Source organism: Balaenoptera musculus, chromosome 3 (genome assembly GCF_009873245.2).
Source record: "Balaenoptera musculus isolate JJ_BM4_2016_0621 chromosome 3, mBalMus1.pri.v3, whole genome shotgun sequence".
Classification (NCBI taxonomy): Eukaryota; Metazoa; Chordata; class Mammalia; order Artiodactyla; family Balaenopteridae; genus Balaenoptera; species Balaenoptera musculus.
In genome coordinates, this window is record NC_045787.1 from 39,250,281 (window position 1) to 39,272,420 (window position 22,140).

The following is a 22,140-nucleotide window of genomic DNA, read 5'->3' on the forward strand; positions in this document are numbered from 1 at the left end:
ATTCACGAGGAAAAGTAAAGATGTGAGGCAAACGCGTGACATCAAGTCAGATCCTACCTGTTTCCCATTACCTCACCAGATCCTAGCACTTTTCCGGAGAAGTGAATCGTGAGAGCTGGCAGGATTTACTCTTTATAAATCTACACACAGAACTATACCATCAATTTTCCTTTCTCTTCAATCGTGTGCCTTTCCTTTTCAGAAAGTGATATTAAGCTTTTAAATCTTTCTAATGATTATCCTTCTATTGCGACTAGACTTTACTGGGCCCTTGTTCTCACTTTCTCTTTATTGTCTTTAGATGCCTGAGCTTCAACCAGGGCTGCCTGGCTGGTTGTTACTGTCCCCGTGAAGATTTCAGCTAAAGGCTTAGTAATCAATTGCGCGTCATCAAAGTCAGCTAGATAATCGCACAACTCCAAGCCTCAAACATAATTTTCAACTTGTTTTTTAAAGGTTCTTTGATCAGTTTGCATTCATAGCTCTGAAAATTGCAACAACAACAAAAAAATCACTGTGTCCCAGCACTCTCACCCCACTGTCTTCTTAATATTTCTAGTAGAGCTGCATGAAATAACACAACCTTTGTTTTGCACATTCTTCTTTTCCATTTTATTTATGTATAAACATGACTCTGAAGTTTTTATTTTTTAAGCAATATTGTGGTTAGTAACCTAAAAATATAACACATTACACATTAGAAAAAGAATATTTTACAGTCTATTATGTATAGTAAATTTTTTTAAAAGCTCTAAGGTGAAGAAATGAAAATGTGAGACAAATATTCATGAAGGGGAATATGGATGAGGAATTGTGTTCCTTTAGGACTTGTAAGAATAAACATATTTCAGTATAAAACTTCTGTTCCTCTTTTAAAGTTTTGGAAGAAAGCGGAACTATTATCTTATGGTAAAATACTTGGTAAATAAGTTATCAATATAATCTTTTTCTCAGTAAAAAATACTATTCTGTGGCATTTGGAAAAATAATCTGCCTTCTACTCCAATGATGGACAGTTCTGGTTATTAGAACATTTCTTCCTTCTGTAGAGTTGACATCTCCACGTGGTAATTTTTATCTATTGATTTAGCTCTGTTCTCTAGAGATACAAAGAATAAGTCTAATTCTCACTCAAAAATTAATAATAATCTGCTTTAAAGACACAGTTTAAAATTTTAGAGGTCATGAAGGCCCAATTAAAAAGAGGAATAATTGTGAAAAACTGTTCAAACTCACTTTTAGTCAAACAAATGAAAATTTAAATCACAGCAAGGTGATATTGTTTAACATTTATTAGAACATCCACAATTTTAAATAATAGTAATGTACCTAATGTTTGTAAGAATTTGGTTAAACTACTCTCTCCAGTGGCTGTTCATGGAATGAATTAGCACAAATATTCTGGAAACAATTCATCAGACATTATAAGAACCATTAAAAATTTGCTCCAGTAATCTATTCCTTGAAATTTGTCATCAAAAAAAATCCAAAAGAAAGAAAAAAGTTAAATACTCAAAGATGTCTTTGCAGGCTGAAGTGTAATGCCAAAAAATTAAAAACCACCTAAATTCCACCATTCCAACAGGGAATGGTCCTATAGTATAAACACAAGGCATTTATACCTTAACTGAGAAAGAAGCTTCAACCATTTAAAATTACAATTAAAAACCTAGGCAGCAATACAGAAAAGGTTTACATTTACTGTGATTACAACTGTATAAAATTATCGATTTCTATAGCACAGACACATGCATCCAAATGAAATACAATTGATTTACTTCAAAGGGGTAAATTGAGATTGCAAGAGTTTTGTGTGTGTGTGTGTGTATGTTTTCTTTTTCTGTCAATGTTATATCATTTGTGCTTTTAAACAATGAAAAGCTGAGGTTTGGGGAAAAATACCTTTTCAGAATGAAGCAGTTGTGGTAGATAATTAGGGAGCACACTAAAAGCTTCTACCTAAACAAACTTACCTGCATTAAAGTATATATATTTATTTTCAAAAAAAGAGAAGTCCATATAAACATATAACAATGATTCTCCCAACCATTTAAAATGGATCTTAATTTATTCCATGCAAACTCCAAGGGGCCAGTGAGTATATCCAGCATCTCTCTTTCGTCAGGTTACACAGTAAACTCTGCCACTGTTTCTGGAGATGTGCTCTACATTGCCGGACAGCCACGGTACAATCATACAGGCCAGGTGGTCATCTACAGGATGGAGGATGGAGACATCAGGATTCTCCAGACACTCCATGGAGAACAGGTAAACTTCAAAATCGTTGTTTTAAATTAATCCATTCACACTCTATCTATGTAGATTGAACTGTCTGTTGTCCTAAACTTTTTAAAAAACACTACCCCCATATTCAACATGCACTGTGAACAAGGCCCCATGTTAAGTTCCTCAGAGGAATGTAAAGTGTCTGTGTCTTTAGCATCAGTAATATTTCAGCTGGATGGAGGTAGGTGTAGGATGTGTAGATAATGATGTAGATACAGATGTACAAACATATACACAAGCAAAGAAATCTAAAACATTAATAAGCATGAAAGTGCCAGAGCCACAGACAGTAAATTCAGAACATAGAAAGATTCTTTTAAGCTAGGATGGTACAGAAAGTCTTAATAAGAGATAAAATGTGGGCTAGTCTAGAAGAAAGACAGAATGTAGATAGGTAGAAGGCGCAGTGAAAGAGCCAGTGGGGCCCAACTGTGTGAGGTCTTGAATGGTAGATTAAGGAATTTGGATTTTCCCCTGGAAGTGATGGGAAATAATTTGTAATGTGTAAAGTCAGAGAATTCTCATTAGATGATATTGAATATTAAAAGTAGTTTAAGAAATTATATATGCAATATACAAACATAAGTATATATAATTAAACTGAAAGAAACATCTATGCTATTGTTGGTTATTGTTAAATGGTGATAATTTGGGTAATTTTTATTCCTTTCTTCATAGTTTTCTGCATTTTCCAGGTATTCTAGAATGAGATTTTATTCTACATTCCTCATAGGATGGGGGCGTTCTTGGGCTTCACTAAATATTCCAACTCACTAGACTACCCACCCCCCACACACACTCACACAAACTACTCAGAAGGGCAGGGCAGCACCAGCCTCCCTCCCCTGTAGGAGCCCTGGAAGCAGCCCAGCTCAACAGCACAGCTGAGGTGCCAAGAGACAGACACTTAAAGCAGGTGCAGGAGCTGCCCTGGCTTGAAAGCCCTACAGGAGCCAACATCTTTTATAACAGCACCATAGACATAGCTTCCCCGGGTCCTGCTAAAGGCATGCAGTTAGAAGAGTCACTGCAATCTAGGAAGCCCAAAATATGTTATCTTCATCGGGTGTTTATAGTTCCACCCAGCCTAAATGCAATGTTCCAATCAGAGGGTTTTTTCACCACACTCAATGTTGCTAAGTGTTATAGCTGAATATGATGATCTTATTTCCAGGGGGACAGAGTTAGAATAAACCAAAGGTCAGATTCTCTTTTACCAGCTGAGAGGGTGTTATTAGCCCTTTGACAACATTTATAATCAGAAAATGCATAAACAATAAAAAACAAGACTTTTGTTGGAGCTGAAGGATGAGGCGAAGAAGAACCTGAAATGATAGATCAACAATAAAAATAGAAAAGGAAGGGATGTGGCAGACATAAATAAGGAAGAATTGACAAGATGGTAAAAGAAACCATTTGGATGACATCTTAGGCCCATTATCACTCTATTGATTGTCTCTAAGACAGGAAGTGTAAAATTTTGTGAAAAAAATTGCTTATGAATGCTTGAGGAGAGTATCACGAATAATGTAAATCATGAGTGATTTGAGTTTCAAGCCTGGGAGTCTGGGAGAAAGATGGCACCATGATTAGAATGTCAGCAACTCATAAAAACAAAAATAAACAAATGGAACCTAATTAAACTTAAAAGCTTTTCCAAAGCAAAGGAAACTACAATCAAGATGAAAAGACAACCCTCAGAATGGGAGAAAATATTTGCAAACGAATCAACGGACAAAGAATTAATCTCCAAAATATATAAGCATGCAGCTCAATATTAAAGAAACAAACAACCCAATCAAAAAATGGGCAGAAGACCTAAATAGACATTTCTCCAAAGAAGACATATAGATGGCCAAGAAGTACATGAAAAGCTGCTCAACATCACTAATTATTAGAGAAATGCAAATCAAAACTACAATGAGGTATCACCTCACACCAGTTAGAATGGGCATCATCAGAAAATCTAGAAACAACAAATGCTGGAGAGGGTGTGGAGAAAAGGGAACCCTCTTGCACTGTTAGTAGGAATGTAAATTGATACAGCCACTATGGAGAACAGTATGGAGGTTCCTTAATAAACTAAAAATAGAATTACCATATGACCCAGCAATCCCACTACTGGGCATGTACCCAGAGAAAACCATAATTCAAAAAGACACATGCACCCCAATGTTCATTCCAGCACTATTTATAATAGCCAGGTCATGGAAGCAACCTAAATGCCCATCGACAGACGAATGGTTAAAGAAGATGTGGTATATATGTATATATATGTGTATATATATATATATATATATATATATACACACACACACACACACACACAATGGACTATTACTCAGCCATAAAAAGGAACAAAATTGGGTCATTTGTAGAGACATGGATGGATCTAGAGACTGTCATACAGAGTGAAGTAAGTCAGAAAGAGAAAAACAAATATCGTATATTAACACATATATGTGGAACCTAGAAAAATGGTACAGCTGAACCGGTTTGCCAGGCAGAAATAGAGACACAGATGTAGAGAACAAAAGTATGGACACTAAGGAGGGAAAGCGGTGGGGGGCGGGGTGGGGGGGATGAATTGGGAGATTGGGATTGACATGTATACACTAATATGTATAAAATAGATAACTAATAAGAACCTGCTGTATAAAAAATAAATGAAATAAAATTCAAAAATTCAAAAAAAAAAAGAATGTTAGCAACTCAAGCAGTTTAGATATTTTTTAAATGGTATTTGGTTTTAGACATGTTTTCTGTAACAGTGAGCACAAATCCAAACGGTTGCAGGTGGCAGGGAGGTAAGCAAATAAAAAAGCTACTGGACAGAAGACAATAGGAAGTGGGAGCCATGGGCTGGGCAGCTTGTGAACCGTCTACGGGCTTAGCCCCTGCTCAGCTTCAGATGGCTATTGCCATGTGGGAATGAAGACCCAATATTGCCAGATCTTACAACATTTTATTTAACATTTGTAATTAATTCAACCTAAAAGCAAAGACCTTTTAAACCTTTCATAAGCCTGTGAGAAAAGGACATTCAAAAAATCAATGTCTAGCAGCTGTCTAGCAATGTGTAGAAATGTAGAACTGGGAGTCTTGAGAAGGAGGATGGAGTGAAATTTGCCATTTGAGGTAGTGGGAATTGGTAGGGAAGGATTGGTCATCTAAGGGAAGGGAATAGTTGCAGGTCTGAACTCAGGGGAGGCCAAAATCTAGGGAATGGAAGGGGAGAAAGGAGCCAGCCAAATGGGAAGAAAGAATGGCCTGTGATACAGTGGCAGAATCAGAAGAGCAAAAGTAAAGTCATGGAAGACGACAGGAAATTTCAAGGAGAAAATTATACAGCACATCGAATATCAAACACAGGTCAACATTTGGGAAAGTTATTGCACTTGGATAATGAAGCACAAGTACCCTGGATTTCCCTAAAATTCATCCCATTTTCTCATTAAAGAGAAAATACAGTCCTGCTAGAGGATGGTCCCCCAGCAATCCTTTTATATTTCTCTATCTCTCATAGCTGCTGGGACAAGACTTAGCGATTTTGTTGAGTAGACAGTCTTCTAAGACTCTAAGGTGAAATATGTTGCCCCAGTGTTCCAAGATAATTCAGTTCCTCATGGTGTATTTAAACATATACTGAAGTCATTCAGGAATGCCTTCTATTGTTTATTTCATTTATTTCCTTAAAAAATTGTTGTATTATTACTGATCTTTTCTGATTGGTGGGGAAGAGAGGTTAGGGTGAAAGACAAAAGAAATCCTTTCTCTTATTCTCAAGCTACAGAATCTATGACAACTGCTCATCCCCCAGGAGGGACCTAATATTCATTAGCTTCATGCAAGAGCCAATAAAGAGGTCTCAGGTAGCATCGGTTTCTATATTTCATTTCCTTTGTCATCTGACTCCCAAATACTCTTCTCAATTGGTATAAGTAAGAGAAATGCAGGTTTTTAGTTTCCTTGAGAATTTCTGGTGTTCATCAGACTGTTTTGTTCTGTTTTGTCTTGTGTCCTAGATCGGTTCCTACTTTGGAAGTGTTTTAACGACAATTGACATTGATAAAGATTCTAATACTGACATTCTTCTAGTCGGGGCTCCCATGTTCATGGGAACAGAGAAGGAGGAACAAGGAAAAGTGTACATCTATGCTCTGAATCAGGTAATGGTAACTGTAACCTGATAACTTTGGTAGAAATCTGGGAGGATCTTTCTTTCTTAAAATTTCAATTAATAATGTTGGTCTAATCTTTCACTCGCTTCAGCAAAGGGAGCAAAGAAGCTTTCAGGGCCATTCTACCTCACTAAATCCTCAGTCTCTAAATGAACATTTAGAATTCTGATAAAGTAGTTCAAACCATTAGATATTTTCTGCTTGTAAATGTGAACTTTTTTAAGAGTATATAGAATAAAGATAAATAAATCTCACTAAATTGCTAAATTCACAGGGCAACCATTCATGAGCTCTGCTCTAGAGGTGGGTCACATTAACAGTTCAAGCTCCGTGTGTGTGTGTGTGTGAGTGTGTGTGTGTGCGTGTGTGTGTGTGCACACGTGTGTGTGCGTGCGCATATGTGTGTGTGTGTGTTTCTGTGTGTAAACAGGGGAAGGGGGAGAGACTGTGGAGAAGCGGTGAATTTTAAGGCAGTGGCACCAAAGACTCTGAGCAAACTGCTATGGTCTTTGGAATACTTCACTCTGCTACAGTGAGATTTTGTTTTTCTGATCCTAACTTTAGACATCATTTGCTAAGTGAAATAATTCTTGATTTCTTCATTAGAAGAATTTTTTGCTGTTTACAGCAAAGTTGGGATGTATCTATTTAGCTTGTTAAATTATTAGAGTCTTTCCCATATTAATTATTTAAAATCATAAATTACATCTCTTTCTTCCTATCATCTTTTTGATTCCTCCTGTCAACATTTTTTGGTCCTGTGCTGTTTTTCCGTTTTTTCCCAAGAAAATGTGTTCCTTTTCATCATTGGTAGCACTTTCCGTCCTTTATAGGGGAGAACAGAGAGGGACTTTTCCAAAAAGCACAATAATGGGTTAAGAAAGGATAGTGACACGAACTGAGGATTTTAAAATTCAGCTCGTCAGCTTTAAAAAGCTGCTGTGAGTTATGTACTCACTTGATTACATTAAAAGGAGAATCCATTAAAATCCTCAATACATCATCTTTCCCACACTTCTACAATCTGTTCTTTGAAATCTCTAACTTTGCTCTCAGATAGACACACTTTTTAAGAAATTTTAGAAACTTTACCATTGAGGTACAAATGGTTTTTAGTAGCAGTGATTTAGTACGCGCTTAGAAACTTCGCTCTGCTGTAGTAATGACAGAAATCCAGAAGTATCCTGTTTATCTTTCTTCCAGACAAGGTTTGAATATCAAATGAGCCTGGAACCCATGAAGCAGACTTGCTGTTCATCTCTGAAGCACAATTCATGCACAAAGGAAAACAAAAATGAACCATGTGGGGCTCGTTTTGGAACAGCTATTTCTGCTGTGAAAGACCTCAATCTTGATGGATTTAATGACATCGTGATAGGAGCACCCCTGGAAGATGATCATGGGGGAGCCGTGTACATTTATCATGGGAGTGGCAAGACTATAAGGGAAGAGTATGCACAAGTAAGAAGTTAAACCTACAGATTCTTTTATTTAATGATAATTTAGTGTAGCAGGAGTGGATGTTACTGCAATACAACAGTGGTGTGTTGTCATACAATCAGTAGCAGTATACGGGTTTTTTTAGCTTTATTATTCATTGAGATAACATTGGTTTATTATATTACACATATATTTCTGATTCTGTGATTCTTGCCCTTAAGTGATAAGTGGGTTCAATACCAGGTGTCATCTGTCTTGCTTCATGAGTTATTTAATTTTTTTCTTCTGTCTCTTGGGAAACTAGATTTCTAATTCTAAGTTTTCTTTATAGAAGAATTACTTGTAATTTTATTCTTTTATATATTTTTTTTTCCTGTTGTTATTTGCCTTGTCTCCATGACCTGATCTTTTGAAATGGTAAAAAAAGCAAAACAAAAGAACACTTTTTAACAATGCTATTTAACATCTACAGTGTGCCTGATCCTAAACAGAGGGTACCACTTTCTGAGTAAGAGAACAATAATTACATGATTTAGCCAATAAAGGAGATGAAATTGTTTTTATATTCAATACCCATGTTTTTATAATAAAATCACATTAAGTTTATATTTATGAATTAAATTGGTACATTCTCATCAAATAAATTTGGGCTTCTGAAGGTTTATAATTTTCTCCCAAGTAACCCCTCTTGGAAAAAAAAATCTGAATAATTAAACTTAACCTGCAGGGAATTTCTTTTGTTCTTGTTTTAAATTTATTGTCAGTTAATGGCTCTAATACATAAATGTAACTTTTTCCTACATGAGAAAGATGTCCATTTACAGAAGTGTTTCATGCATTATAAAAGTAAAAGAGTTTAAAGGAATTCTTCTAATGTAGTTGTCTGTTTTTAAGTAACCATAGTTAATTAGGCATTGAACAACTACTTGTAAATAAAATAGAATTCACTACTTTTCTAGCTTATATAACATGAAAAGAAAATCAGAACATCAATTATTTCTCTTTACAGTTGACTCTTCTTCGGTTCTGTAGTCAACAGAATTCTCAAAATATATTCATGTCTTGCGAAGTTGTACTTTATTTTTCATAAAGTCATAATGACCTTAATAGTGAAACAACAAAATAAAGGGCATATTTCCGTAATGACAGTCCTATCCATTTAATAAGTGGTTTGCTTCTGGTAAAAATCTTCATGGTATTTTGTAACTGGAAATAGGCTGTATTAACTATTGGGGTATGATGGAACCAGGAACTGAAGGAAGGAGTTTCTTTCTTGTGTTCTACCCCTGTATTCATTCAGTTTCAATCCCTCACATTTAATGGAGTGGCATTTGCAGTAGAAAAAGAAAGATTTTTAAGTCATTAGTAAGTAGACTAGCTTGCCATAAGCAATTAATTTTGTAAAATGGTGGTAAATCAAGGTGCAGCTTTAAGCAACAGAAACAATGAAGAATATTAGAGTTGAGTTTGTTTAATTATTGGCAAAATGCTTTCTCAAGGATAGGTGAGGATGTGCTCATTCATTTCTATGGTAACTAGAGGTGCTGCTTGTGTATGGAATGATCCAGAATCAGACTGAATCAAGTCCTCCAGAAACAGTGGGGCCGATAACTCCTGATTTTTTTGCTGAAAAAATAAGGAAATAATTTCCACTGAGCCACAAACATTTAAGCATGAAAAATGTTTCCGTCTGGTTGGCCTTATTTTGCTTCTTATTTTATGATATTTAAGTGGAAAAACAGGAGGATAAGGAGATCCCGAGTTTAGGGAGTGTCTGTCAGTCGGGTCTCCCTGCCATCAGGTTCTATTAAAATTTTATCAGCTTGAACCCAAGCTAAGTCAGAAAGTACAGATGTCAAACATATTATGTATGGTAATGTGCACAGATCAGTCTTCGAGAACTCCATATTCATTGTGCCTTCCCAACATTGTGGATACATATGAACGAAATTGAGTCTATTATGCTTTTGACTTTCAGAACCACTTTTGACAGACAGCAAAGGCTGCATATTGAAAAATGTATTTGATGGCATGTATTATTTAGACCCAGCCTCAAAGTTCAGTGAACCCCAAACTGACCCTAGGATAATTTTGTACTCCCCCTCTTGCTTGTATGATGTGTTTACAGCACCTTTAAATATCTCTGTGTAATGGAATTGAACAGGAGCTAGAAAGTAGAGCCAGTTACTCATAATGTTTTCCTTGAGGATTGGACAAGATGACGTTATATAATATTTTCCCCTCTCTCTGGTGTCAGTAACCCTGAAATGATTTTGTCTGCACTATAAAAAGAATATCCTTTGGGAATATCTGAGTAATTCCTCTTGTCTCCACATGAGGGGCCTCTTGGGCAGGTTTCCAAAAGATCTCTAATTTTAATTTTTTGTTAACCAATCCAAGTTCTCAGATTTATTTGAAACTGTTTTTGAAGAGACTCTTCTGACATTAAAAACTCTCTGCTGGGATTTTCACAGCGTATTCCATCAGGGGGAGATGGCGAGACACTGAAATTTTTTGGCCAGTCTATCCACGGAGAAATGGATTTAAATGGTGACGGTCTGACTGATGTCACTATTGGGGGCCTTGGTGGTGCTGCCCTCTTCTGGTATGTATTTGAATAACATCCAATTAAAATGATAATATTTTCCAAATAGTTCCAGAGCTCAGAGTATGATTAGAATTTATATATCAAATGTCTGTTTCTTTTTGTGCTCCATTGTTCAGATAAAAATTATGCAGTTTGGGAATCTGAGAAGTTGATAAATCTTAAAAATAGAGAAACCATATTAAAGGAACAAATAGAATCAACTCTTAATTGTGGTATCTATTATGTAATTGTCACCAAGATAAGTATTCTGCGTGAAGGGAAGCATAGGGGAAAAGTGAGCCTCATACAGGATGTATATAAACAAGAAACTTTCCCTAAATTTAAGTTACTTACAAGCTTTTAGCTCTTCATTCATTTACCTAACACATAGAACTAGACATTTGTGCACCATTGTCTGATTATGTTTACATTGTTGGTCAAGCATAGAAGCATCTACAGTAATATCTTTTCTCAGCCTTTAAAATGCCTGCATCCCCAAATTAATTTCAGTTAACTGTAAAATCCTCATCAATCGTCAGATATATTCATTAATACCATTTTATTAATTAATTAACTTATTAATAAAATAATTTATTAATTAATAGCATTAATAACTAGCTTTAACTAGTTAATAAGACACGATTTCAAAAGGGCTCTATTTGAAAAAAATGTGACTAAAAAATGTCAATAACCTTAACGAGAAATTTGTGTGATAATTTTGAAAAATGTTGCAAACTTTGTTAAGACATATAAAGGAAGGATTTAATAAATAAAAAAATATTTATGCCATGTGCCTCAATGGAAAGTCCACATGTTGATTCTTTCAAATTAATCATTAGTTTAGTGCAATTCAGATAGTCTTTTGCCAAACTTTATATAGAAAGATAGTAAAGAAAATTGTGAAAGAGGTGAAGATAGAGACTGGAAAATATGACTTTGTCATAATTTAAGATAATCCTTAAGAACTAATGGTCAAATAAAAGTTGTACACTAAACTATACAGAGTAACCATTATGTTTTTTTAAAAAAAATTTTAACTGTACAGTAGAGGGAAAGGAAAACTGCAAGGTGATGTCTAGGAGGGGAGAATGCTGGGCAACAATGGCTGTGACTTTCGGGGGAGCCCACCCAAAACCAAGGCTCCAGACCAGAAGTCACCAGTTCCGGGAACGAAGACAACATTTAGTTTTTGTTCGAACTGTTAATACTGGATTAATTCATTAGGATAATCTTTACCCAGAAATATTTATTGTATTCACCCTTGTACATTAAAAAATATACATACATTTTAAGGACGATTTTTATTCTCCAGTTTTGTCTCAAGGGCTTCTTACAAAGCCCTGAAAACTTGTTTCTGGCCTCTCCTGCCCACAGTCAAGGCTTTATCATCGAAGGGCCAGAATGACAGACTTGGGTCCCTGTCGTCGCCCAGCAAAATGGACTAAACCAGTATACTGCAACGTGAAGACCAAGATTTTCAATTCTGAAGGAGGGATTGAGAGTGGATATGGATGGCAGGTGATAAACATAGGCCCACCCAGCAGTCAGGGACATCCAGGAGCAGATGGGAGAACCCCATCCTGTGGGTAGACTGAGCCACAGATGCTGTAAAGATCTGCGTGGGGCAGAGAGGAGATGTGGGTTGGGGAGTGGTCAAGGCAGCCTCATGCCCAGAGGATCCAAACTTCCAAGCAGGAAACTAGACACGCTCATTCACTCATTCGTTGCTGGTGAAACAGTAAACTGGTTAAAACCCATTAGCAGGCATTTGTCACTGAAGTGTTAAAAAGCCTTAAAATGTTCATACTTTTTAATTTTACCTCCTGATAATTTTTTAAAGATATAATCTATGGTTAAAGATGTATGGTCTTTAGAGTAATCACAGTGCTGTAGGTTATAGATATTTTTTTAAAGAAGGTAAGATAAATATCCAGTAACAGAGGTTTGAGTAACTAGATTATGGTTCATGCATATGTTGGAATCATATACTGCCATTAACAATAATGTTCTCAGAAAAATAGAAATATTGGAAGGCTGTTTATTATATTATGTTTTTAAAGTACTTATGCTTGTATATGTATATGGGCCAGTGTGTGTGTGTGTATATACTTATGCATGTATGTGTGTGTATGTGTCTCTCTCTATACAGACATACATATATATGTATATGAATGGTGATTGCTGTTGAATGATAGAATTACAACTGATTTGTATTTACTTTGTTTCCTTTACTATATTTTCATATTTTCTATGCATAAGTTGTTTTAAAAGAAAAATAACTGTAATTTTTCTTTTAAAACACAAAAGCATAAGCAGGGACCTATGTATTCACAAGATACCTAGCTCTAAAGAGCCAGTCTGGTTACAAGGCAGAAACCAGATAACGGTGTTCAACAATTATGCTGGCTTTATTCTAAGGCATTAGCGTCAAGCTCCATATACTCTGCCTAATTTTGTGTTACTCTGCTCTCACTTCAGATTACTGGAAATCACTGGGCTTTGGAATTAAAAAGACTGGGTTTAAAATCCCAGTTTTGCCCTCTGAACAGCTTTTGACCTTGGATAAAGTATACTTGATCTCTCAGAGCCTCAGTTATCTCACATATAAAAGAGAGATAATAACGTCTTGTTATGAAAGTTAATTTAAAATTTAAATGAATAATAAATAGCATGTGTGCCTAGCACAGCGCTTCAAATGCTATTCTGCTTCTCCTCAGAAACAGGGACAAGGCTGAACCTACAAGAAGAACAGACAAGTATTATAGTGCAGAAGCGATGTCCAGGGGCCTCTGGACTCTTTCCAGATTGGAAACAAACTCAAAAGTGCCAAAAATATGGTTTTGGTTCTGAGGTTGCACCTGGTTGCTTGGTTTTATCTCTTTTCTATCATGGGCAATATGGGTCTTTGGCCTATAAATTGTAGGGGATGAAAAATAATTTTGCCTTTACCCTTCTGAGTTCTTGGCTGAGACGACTGTAGTAAAAGAAGAAAAATAAGAAAAAAAAAAAAACAGAAGTTTATTAACACATATACTTCATGTATACATGGGAGATCCCAGGGTTAAATGAATAGCTTCCCCGGGTAGCTTAGCATTCACACTTAAAAATCATCTTAATAGGGAAAGGGGAGGGGGCTGTAGGCCTCAGGGGAGAGTAAATGATTTTTTTAGGAAAGATGAATAGGCCCTTAGGAGAATAGATGGGAGGTAAGACGGTTTGCAACAAAGTTTGTCTGGATGTGGTGTCCACTGCAACCTCCTGTCTTGTAATGAGTCAATTTTCCCTGGTTGATGAAACTCCTGGGTAGAGATTTATGACAACTGAGTTTCTTTTGGAGGGTCTGTCTTTAAGCAGGTAAGTAGAGTTCAGAGAAAGCCTCTCCCTGCATTTTTTGTGTTTTAAGTGCCTGCAGCTCAAAATCAATATACCAAAGCGGCATGTTTGAGGGTGGCCTGTCCTAAACTCCTATAGCCATATTTTAGGGTCGCATATTCTGCTACCCTTCAGAAACCAAAGCCTAACATGGTTCCAGAATAACCTGGGTGCCTTCAGAACATCAATTACAATTTCTTCTATATCAAAGATTCAAGAGAGAAAGGAGTCCTGAGAGCCCATACTGTATACAAAGAAGAATCCTCTTGGATGCACTCACTTTGCACTCCCAAAATGATGGCATGCACTAAATGTAAAAATGTGTGAGTCATCACCATGGCTTATGTGTTTGCAGGTCCCGAGATGTGGCTGTAGTTAAAGTGACCATGAATTTTGAACCTAATAAAGTGAATATTCAAAAGAAAAACTGCCGCATGGAGGGAAAGGAAACAGTATGCATAAATGCCACAGTGTGTTTTGATGTGAAGTTGAAGTCCAAAGAAGACAGGGTTTACGAAGCTGGTAAGTGTGGTATATACAGAAGCACTTTGGGGCAGGAGGACAATGTATTTGCTCCCGCATGATGAAATCCAGTCAGATATTTTTTTTTATTTCCCTCGATGATAGGAATCTGCACATCACATTTGCCCCTGCAAACATATTGAACCTTGAAAAAAATTCTTTTGCAGAAGGAATAGGTTATGGAACCCAGTAAATTCTGGAGCAGAAACTACCTGCTTATATTTGGTGGCCTTCCACAGCTGGATTCCATATTTCCCCTCTGGCTCTCCTATTGACTCTGAACAGTCAAGTGCTAAAGAGAGAAAGACAGAGACACCAGTTGAGAGGCAGAGTTGGAAACTGGGCTCTCTCCAGTAAGATTGGTACTGCAGAGGACCTGACTGCCCAACCACCCTACCTTCCTGAGATTCCTTTGCTCCAGTCAGGAGGTGATCCTGGTTTTTGAGTGTCAGACAGATTCCGTATGTGTTCTCAGGCACATCACGTCAGCCTGGGTATCCCCCTTTTTCCTGCACTCTACAATTTCTAAAGCGGTTTTTAATGATATTGAAACATGTTGGAGTCAAAACTATGAAGGCCATTGGCTGCCGAAGAGTAAGTTACTCTGCAAACCAAATACAAGTAGAATGAGAAAACCCCCTAATCCTTAAAATCTATTTTTCTAAATTTGTTCTACATGTGCATATTTATGATCTGCAGGGGACCTCTGACTGGAAGATAAATGAGGTATAGGAATGTAAAATAACGATTAACATTTTCATATGCAACATTATTTGTCTAATTTTTATATAGTAATTAAGCAATCAAGTAAGAAAGATGGTTGCCTTCATAGAAAGTAAAAGGTTTAACTTGTTTTGCTCATTGTGGTATGCTTATTTTGTTAAACTTATTTATTAAGCTTATATTATTATATCCTTTGAACATAGTCTAAAATGACATTTTTTATAAAATAGGTTAAAATGTCACTAATGTATTTTTTTCTCTATTGAAATACAACATAACGAATATTCTAATCAGGGCTCCAACATTTCTACACTAAAAAAAAAAAAATTTAAGTGAAAACCCAGTAAACATAGGCATGGACAAGAAATTAGGTGGTATGTAGGGGTGTGTGTGCATGTGTGTGTGTGTGTGTGTGTGTGTATACATACATATACATTTTAAAATAAGTCTAATTAAACATTAAAAGCCTTGTGAACTCAGAAAGCAGTTCTATAGAGTTCCTCAAGGTTATCTTCATGACTGCAAATACATTGTATTACAGTAGTATGGATGTGCTGAATAACAGAGAACTTTTGTCGACTGATTGCCCAAGAGATTTTTCTGTAATGTTAATTTAATGAACTGGATCATATGAAAATCACCTGAAATGAACATGTCTGTCAATTATTCTTTTTTCATTTTTATAGATATGCAGTACCGTATCACACTAGATTCTCTAAGACAGATATCACGGAGTTTTTTCTCTGGAACTCAAGAGAGGAAGATTCAAAGAAACATCACAGTTCGAGAATCAGAATGCACTAAGCATTCCTTCTACATGTTGGCAAGTAAATCATATATAATAGCTGCCTTGTTCCAAATCAAAAATAAAATATAGATGTCTTATTTCAAGTCAGTCAATCTTACTTTTAGTTCAAAGTGCGAATCATGAATTAAACTTTGTTCACTTTTGTCATAAAATCACAGGTCTGATTTTCTAATTTCCAAATACATTTCATAAAACTATCTTTCATCTTCCCTGTGTATGCTATCAAATATCCATATATTATGGAACAGTAAAAGGCACAGGACACCAGTTGTTAGAGACCTTGTATTTCATTCATTCATATCATTCATTCATTCTTTCAACTTGAAAGCATCGTTGAACTTTTGTGGGCCTTGTGCATCAGAAGTGCTTAAATGCCCTGAGGGGAAACTGTTGGGCCATATGCATTCTGGGGTCTGTTCTTATCCACTGAACTATGTGTTTCACTCTTTGACTTTAGATTAAAGGAAAAAGATCTGGTATTTTCTATCATCTGTAGACTTTGTGCTACCTGTTCCTGTTTTGGTGGATGAGGGAGCCTTGGAAAGCAAATGATTAACCTCTAGAGATGGCTGATAAGCCAGTTTGAACCATTTTAAATGTATTTTATTGGGTCACTGTATATGTGGGACAGGAGTTTCTTAAACATTTTCTTAAAATGTACATGAAACTAAAGAAGAAGAAAAGCAGAATGGATGTACCGAGAAAACACTGATTTTGTTAACGGAGATTGAGACTTAGAGACTTGAACATGATCTTGGAATTTTAAATGAAATAGGCCTATTTGCCCCACCTCTGACTTACTTCTATATTCTAGATGTATTCATCTTCTATATTTTGAAAATATTGTAGTCAGGGGCAGGAAAGTGACAGAAGACGTGTGTGCTGGTGTGCCATGTTTACTCTTCCTCAGTGATTTTCAAGTCGATATTCCCCATGACATATGTCAAAATAAGCTTATTTGGTCAACATTGAAGTCAATTTATGATTAGAAAAATAAAAATGGAGGGTTTTTTTAATTTGTTTCATCAGAATTGAACATTTAGGAGTTAGAACTTGGATAAGATTTGAAAAGTCATGAAACCAGATTTGGCAGTGCCTCCAACCTGCTAAAAAATCACTGTAGTATATGTTTCTCCAAAAATTTAGTATCTAGCTATATCTAGGCACTGGGATTAAAAGGAATGAACTAGTTTCAAAATTTCCAAAATTCTTCTGGATTTTAATGGATATTTTAACATTTGCTCTGGAGTCAGCCAGGATGGAATTTGTATCCCAGCTTCCCCACTTTCTGAGTAATTTTGACAAAGTGGTTTAGTCTCTAAGAGGCTCAGTTTTCTATCTGTAAAATAAAGACTGTAACTAGTATGCATCTTGGAGGATTGTTGAAATAATTCTCAATAATGTGTATAAAGCTCATAATTCTGGACATGTCATGAATGATGGCTGTCACTGATGATAGTATAATCAATGTTGATCACATCCATATTATTTTCATATCATTTCACATATAAAATTCTTACAACTCAAGGTATATATTATATTAATGAAATGCAACTCAATTTAAAGAAGGGTTGCTCTCTTGAAGTTGAAAGCCTTTCCTATAAGTATTACACAGTGATTTTTAGCTCGAGGTCTCAAGAGAAATGATATTATTATGTAAGTAGCTTTGAGGGGTACATCCTGACATGGCCAAGTACGACCTATCCATCATTCTAGCAGGCCTATCTGAGAAGCTGGATGTGAGTCGACTGGTCGCAATAGGAAGCCTCTGCGTTCATTCTAGCAGCGTCCCTTGTTAAGGCAGAAGGGCGGTCTCTCTCCAGTGAAGCAAAAGCCTGATCAGGTCATATGTCAGATCAGGTACACAAGAATGTCCAGTGAGCCTGGCCCACAGGGCAGAAGAAGGAAGCCATGACAAAGTCAGAACATCCAATAAATATGATGCCGATAACATATTTTATATTTTTACCTCTAGGACAAGCATGACTTTCGGGACTCTGTGAGAATAACTTTGGATTTTAATCTTACCGATCCAGAAAATGGGCCCGTTCTTGATGATTCTCTACCAAATTCAGTACATGAATATGTAAGTCAGATTTTTTTTAATTCAGAATACCTATTTGTGGATATATTGGGGGGAAAAAACTGAAACACATAAACAGATGTACACACAGAAGCCTAAATCAATTATATTATATAAAAAAAAAAAAGAATTAGACTCTTCTAGACTTTTCCCAATTCTTCTAACTTCCTACTGTTGGAGTTTAAGGGAACTTATAAATGACACCTATTTTTATCGCTCCTAAATTTAGGACCAATCGAAAGAAAGACATGGGTTGGCCAATTGGAACTCCCCTTTATTACTAATGAACACTGGGTTGCAGGGCATGGTTTGGGTATAATGGGTGTCCTCCTACGGAGCCAGGCGTAGACCACAGGTAACCAAATAGGTCATCAGCAGTGCTCAGCAATCTCAGGCCAGCAATCTCGGGCCTTCCCGGGGGCCCACCTTGTAAAACTTGCAGAATGGAAATGTAGATATATGCTTCCCATGGGCTCACCACCGGCCCAAGAGCAGAAGAGACAGGAAGGGACTGAGCTGTGTTCACCTAGTTTTTGCTTCCAAATTCACAGAGTCTACTGTCCCACCCCTGAGAAAGAGTGAGTGAGTGGGTAAAAGGATGGGATCACAGGTGTGGCACCAATGGAGGGATCACTAGTGGTGGAGAATTAGCTTTCCCCTGCACCTATCTTCTGCTTTCCCTTTCCCTTCCAAATATATTTATTGAGTGTCTTATATGTACCAGACATCAGAGCTTACAGTCTAACCTAGGAAATAGGTATTAGGTAGTAATTAAAGCACATGCTCTGGAGAACTTCCAGAGCTCAACGGGAACTTCTGCTAGACTGAAGTGTTAAGGGGCGCTCCCTGGAACTTATGACATTGCATTTGAGACCTGAAGCCTAGGAAGTAGAAGAGCAGTGGTCTAAGCACAGGGATATGTACAAAGGTTCTGAGGCATAAAAGGAACTAAACTAAAATCACTAGCACGGCTGAAGCTGAAGCGCAAGGGCGGAAGGTCATGTGGGATGAGGCAGGAGGCACGGGCAGGAACCAGATCACCAGGACTTTGTGCCACTGCACAGATTTTAAATGTTTTTGAGGAGCCATGGAATGCCATTGATGGTTTTACTTGTTTCATTGATAGCACTGGATTTTTTTTTTTTTAAGGATTACTTCAGCTGCTCAGTGGAGAATGATTGGAGGGAATCAAGAGTGGGTGTGGGAGACCAGTCAGGAAGCTGTTACTTTAGTCTAGGGAGGAAATAAGATGGGTTGGACTAGGGGTGGTGGTGGAAATGGAGAGGCAAGGAGAGCTGTGGGAAATATTTAGAACAGCCGTAGAATGGACTGTTCTTGGTGATGGATTGGATAAGGGGAAGGGCTTAATGAAGAAGAGGAGTCAAGGCAAGCTCCCAGTTATGTGGCTTGCTCATTTTCTACCCTCTCGACTGAGGCTATTATGATCCTAAGTATTTGATTCTTTTAAATAGAAAGTCTCATAATCAGAGGTGAGTGTTACAGTGTTCTCTCATAACTTTGGATCATAGTGTACTTGACTTATTTCTTTGAAACTGTTCTACTCTGGCAGACGAAAGCCACTGAAAAACATCTGTGAAAACTGTGCATTCCTTAAAGGAATGGAAGAATTTATAACCAAAAGTAAAGGTTATGATTTTCCCCTATCAATTACAGGAACAACTGTAAAAATTCCTTATGATTTCTGCAGTGAAATCTATTCTCTGTATGATTTTCTTCTATTGGCAGTATGTCATTTCTTTTATGCAAGTTCATAGGTAATTTTCAATAATGCCTAGCTAAAGTTTGAAAAATGTTTTTCTGTGAATATTTCAGATTCCCTTTGCCAAAGATTGTGGAAACAAGGAAAAATGTATCTCGGACCTCGTCCTGGATGTCTCCACCACAGAAAAGGGCCTGCTTATTGTCAGGTCCCACAATGATAAGTTCAATGTTAGCCTCACAGTCAAGAATAAAGAGGACAGTGCCTATAACACCAGAACCATAGTGAATTATTCTCCAAATCTAATTTTTTCAGGAATTGAGGTAAACTTTTAGTTTTACATTTATTTATTCTTGTAATACTCACACGTTGAACCTACTTTTCATACTACTGAGGTAAATTTTTATTACATTGATTTTAGAATAGAAAGCATTTTGTACAAAATTAGTACTCACTGACGGTGAAAGGACCAAGATTTTTTTAAAAGCTTTTTTTGGATATATTTCTTTAGAGCTCTACGACTCTTCTTGGATTCAGTATGAGGAAAGGATCTCTGATATACCAAAACTTTATGCTTCACAGAAGCCTTACACCACTGAAATTGAGACTGAGTCAAGAAAAAAAATAAACATAACACTCAAAGTCAAAACAGTTTAACAGAAGGGCAGAGAAGGAGTAATACACGTGCTGAACAATAACAAAAAATTTACATGCAAAAAACTCGATACCATTCCCTACTTTTTCTATGCACAATCCTTACACTGGCAAGAGAGTTGTATTAAATGATTATGTCTCATTGTCATGACAGAAGGTTGTTTTGGTTTTTGTTTTGTTTTGTTTTGTTTGGCCATGCCACAGAGCTTGCAGGATCTTACTTCCCTGACCAGTGATCGAACCCAGGCCCCTGGCAATGAAAGTGCCGGGTCCTAACCACTGGACCACCAGGGAATTCCCCAGAAGTTTTTTATTATTTTGGCAATAACATACAGCTGCATAAGATGCTCTATCAGGATTAATTAATACTTCCAAATTTGAACTTTGCTCTTAATTCTGATCTCTGAATGAATTCCCCTGAATTAAAATTCAGTATATATGAGTTAGTAATATATATAATTCATATTAAAAGCAAATACACTTATTATAAACAATATTAAACACTTTAATTGTCTAGTTTCTATAAATTCAGATTTTCACTGACATTTCTCTCCATTTATTAGGATATCACTTAGGGACATGATACTAAGATAGGCTTTAAAAATGTCCTATATTATTACCACCTATTTTATTTTATAATAATAAACATTTATTACTGATATGTACTATTCTAAGTTCTTTTTAGTTTTTTTATTTTATTGAAGTATTGTTGATTTACAATATTGTGTTAATTTCTTCTATACAGCAAAGTGACTCAGTTATACACATATATATACATATTCTTTTTCATATTCTTTTCCATTATCGTTTCTCACAGGATATTGAATACCCTGTGCTATACAGTCGGACCTTGTTTATCCATCCTATACTACCACCTATTTTAGATTCAGGAAAGAATGTTAATTAAAAATCCAAATGTGCAAATTGATGCTGGGAAAATATTACCACTGAATTCTTCTCAGAAAAGAGGACTATATTAAATATCATTGTATCTTCTTCAAATGACTTCATGGCCTTGGCAGAGAGGCAGAGCTATGAAATCAACAAGGCCCCTCTTCTCCTTCTATTAATAACAACAATAGTAATAATAATAATGGCAGTCTTTTCTTGAGTCATATTATGTGTCAGAAACTGTTCTACAAGTTCTACTTATTCATAGTTATTTAACTCTCATTAATTCCTTTGTACGTAGGTATTATTATACTACAAAGATTCTAAGATAAACCCCTTTTTTCACAATTTAACATTTCTGTAATTGCATCTTACAATTGCTATGTTAATTTAACAGGCAGCGTTATTGTTTCCTTCTTATTGGTATGTAAAATACTGGTGAGTCTCATATTCAAGGTCATTTTCAATTTGATGAGATAGAGTTCGACTAACCCCACTTGACAGACAATCAGGCCCAGAGAAGTGAGGAGTCCCGACAAGGATAAAGCTAACAGTGGTAGAGTCAGAATTTAAATCCTGGTGTTTCCATGTCAGAACTCAAGCTCTTACCCACTCCTCCAGTGACGACCATTCACTGTGGGCTTCCATGTGTCAGTCCAGTACGTGTAGGTTATTTTGTGCAGCCACCTATTCACCCTGTGAGGTAGATGCTGTTAGTACTCCCATTTTTCAGTGGAAGATCTAGACAGGCTGGTGTGATGCACTTCATCCTACAGCCATCCTTAACCGAAGTGATGTTTTCACATTTCCATGGGCTGTGGGACAAGTGATCCCAGAATGCTGTGACTCTCACAACTATACTGAGAAACAAAT

At 36.4% G+C, this 22,140-nt stretch overlaps 1 protein-coding gene across 1 annotated transcript in view; it reads left to right on the forward strand.

Annotated features, from left to right (window-relative positions):
* ITGA1 (integrin subunit alpha 1) overlaps positions 1–22,140 on the forward strand; it is a 162,119-nt gene that overhangs the window by 116,543 nt on the left and 23,436 nt on the right. Inside the window, exons 12-19 of the mRNA XM_036845626.1 lie at positions 2,126–2,268; positions 6,312–6,455; positions 7,671–7,928; positions 10,382–10,512; positions 14,222–14,388; positions 15,798–15,934; positions 17,895–18,005; positions 19,836–20,045. Of these exons, the coding sequence (XP_036701521.1) occupies positions 2,126–2,268; positions 6,312–6,455; positions 7,671–7,928; positions 10,382–10,512; positions 14,222–14,388; positions 15,798–15,934; positions 17,895–18,005; positions 19,836–20,045 (1,301 nt within the window). The remainder of the gene's footprint in view (positions 1–2,125; positions 2,269–6,311; positions 6,456–7,670; positions 7,929–10,381; positions 10,513–14,221; positions 14,389–15,797; positions 15,935–17,894; positions 18,006–19,835; positions 20,046–22,140) is intronic.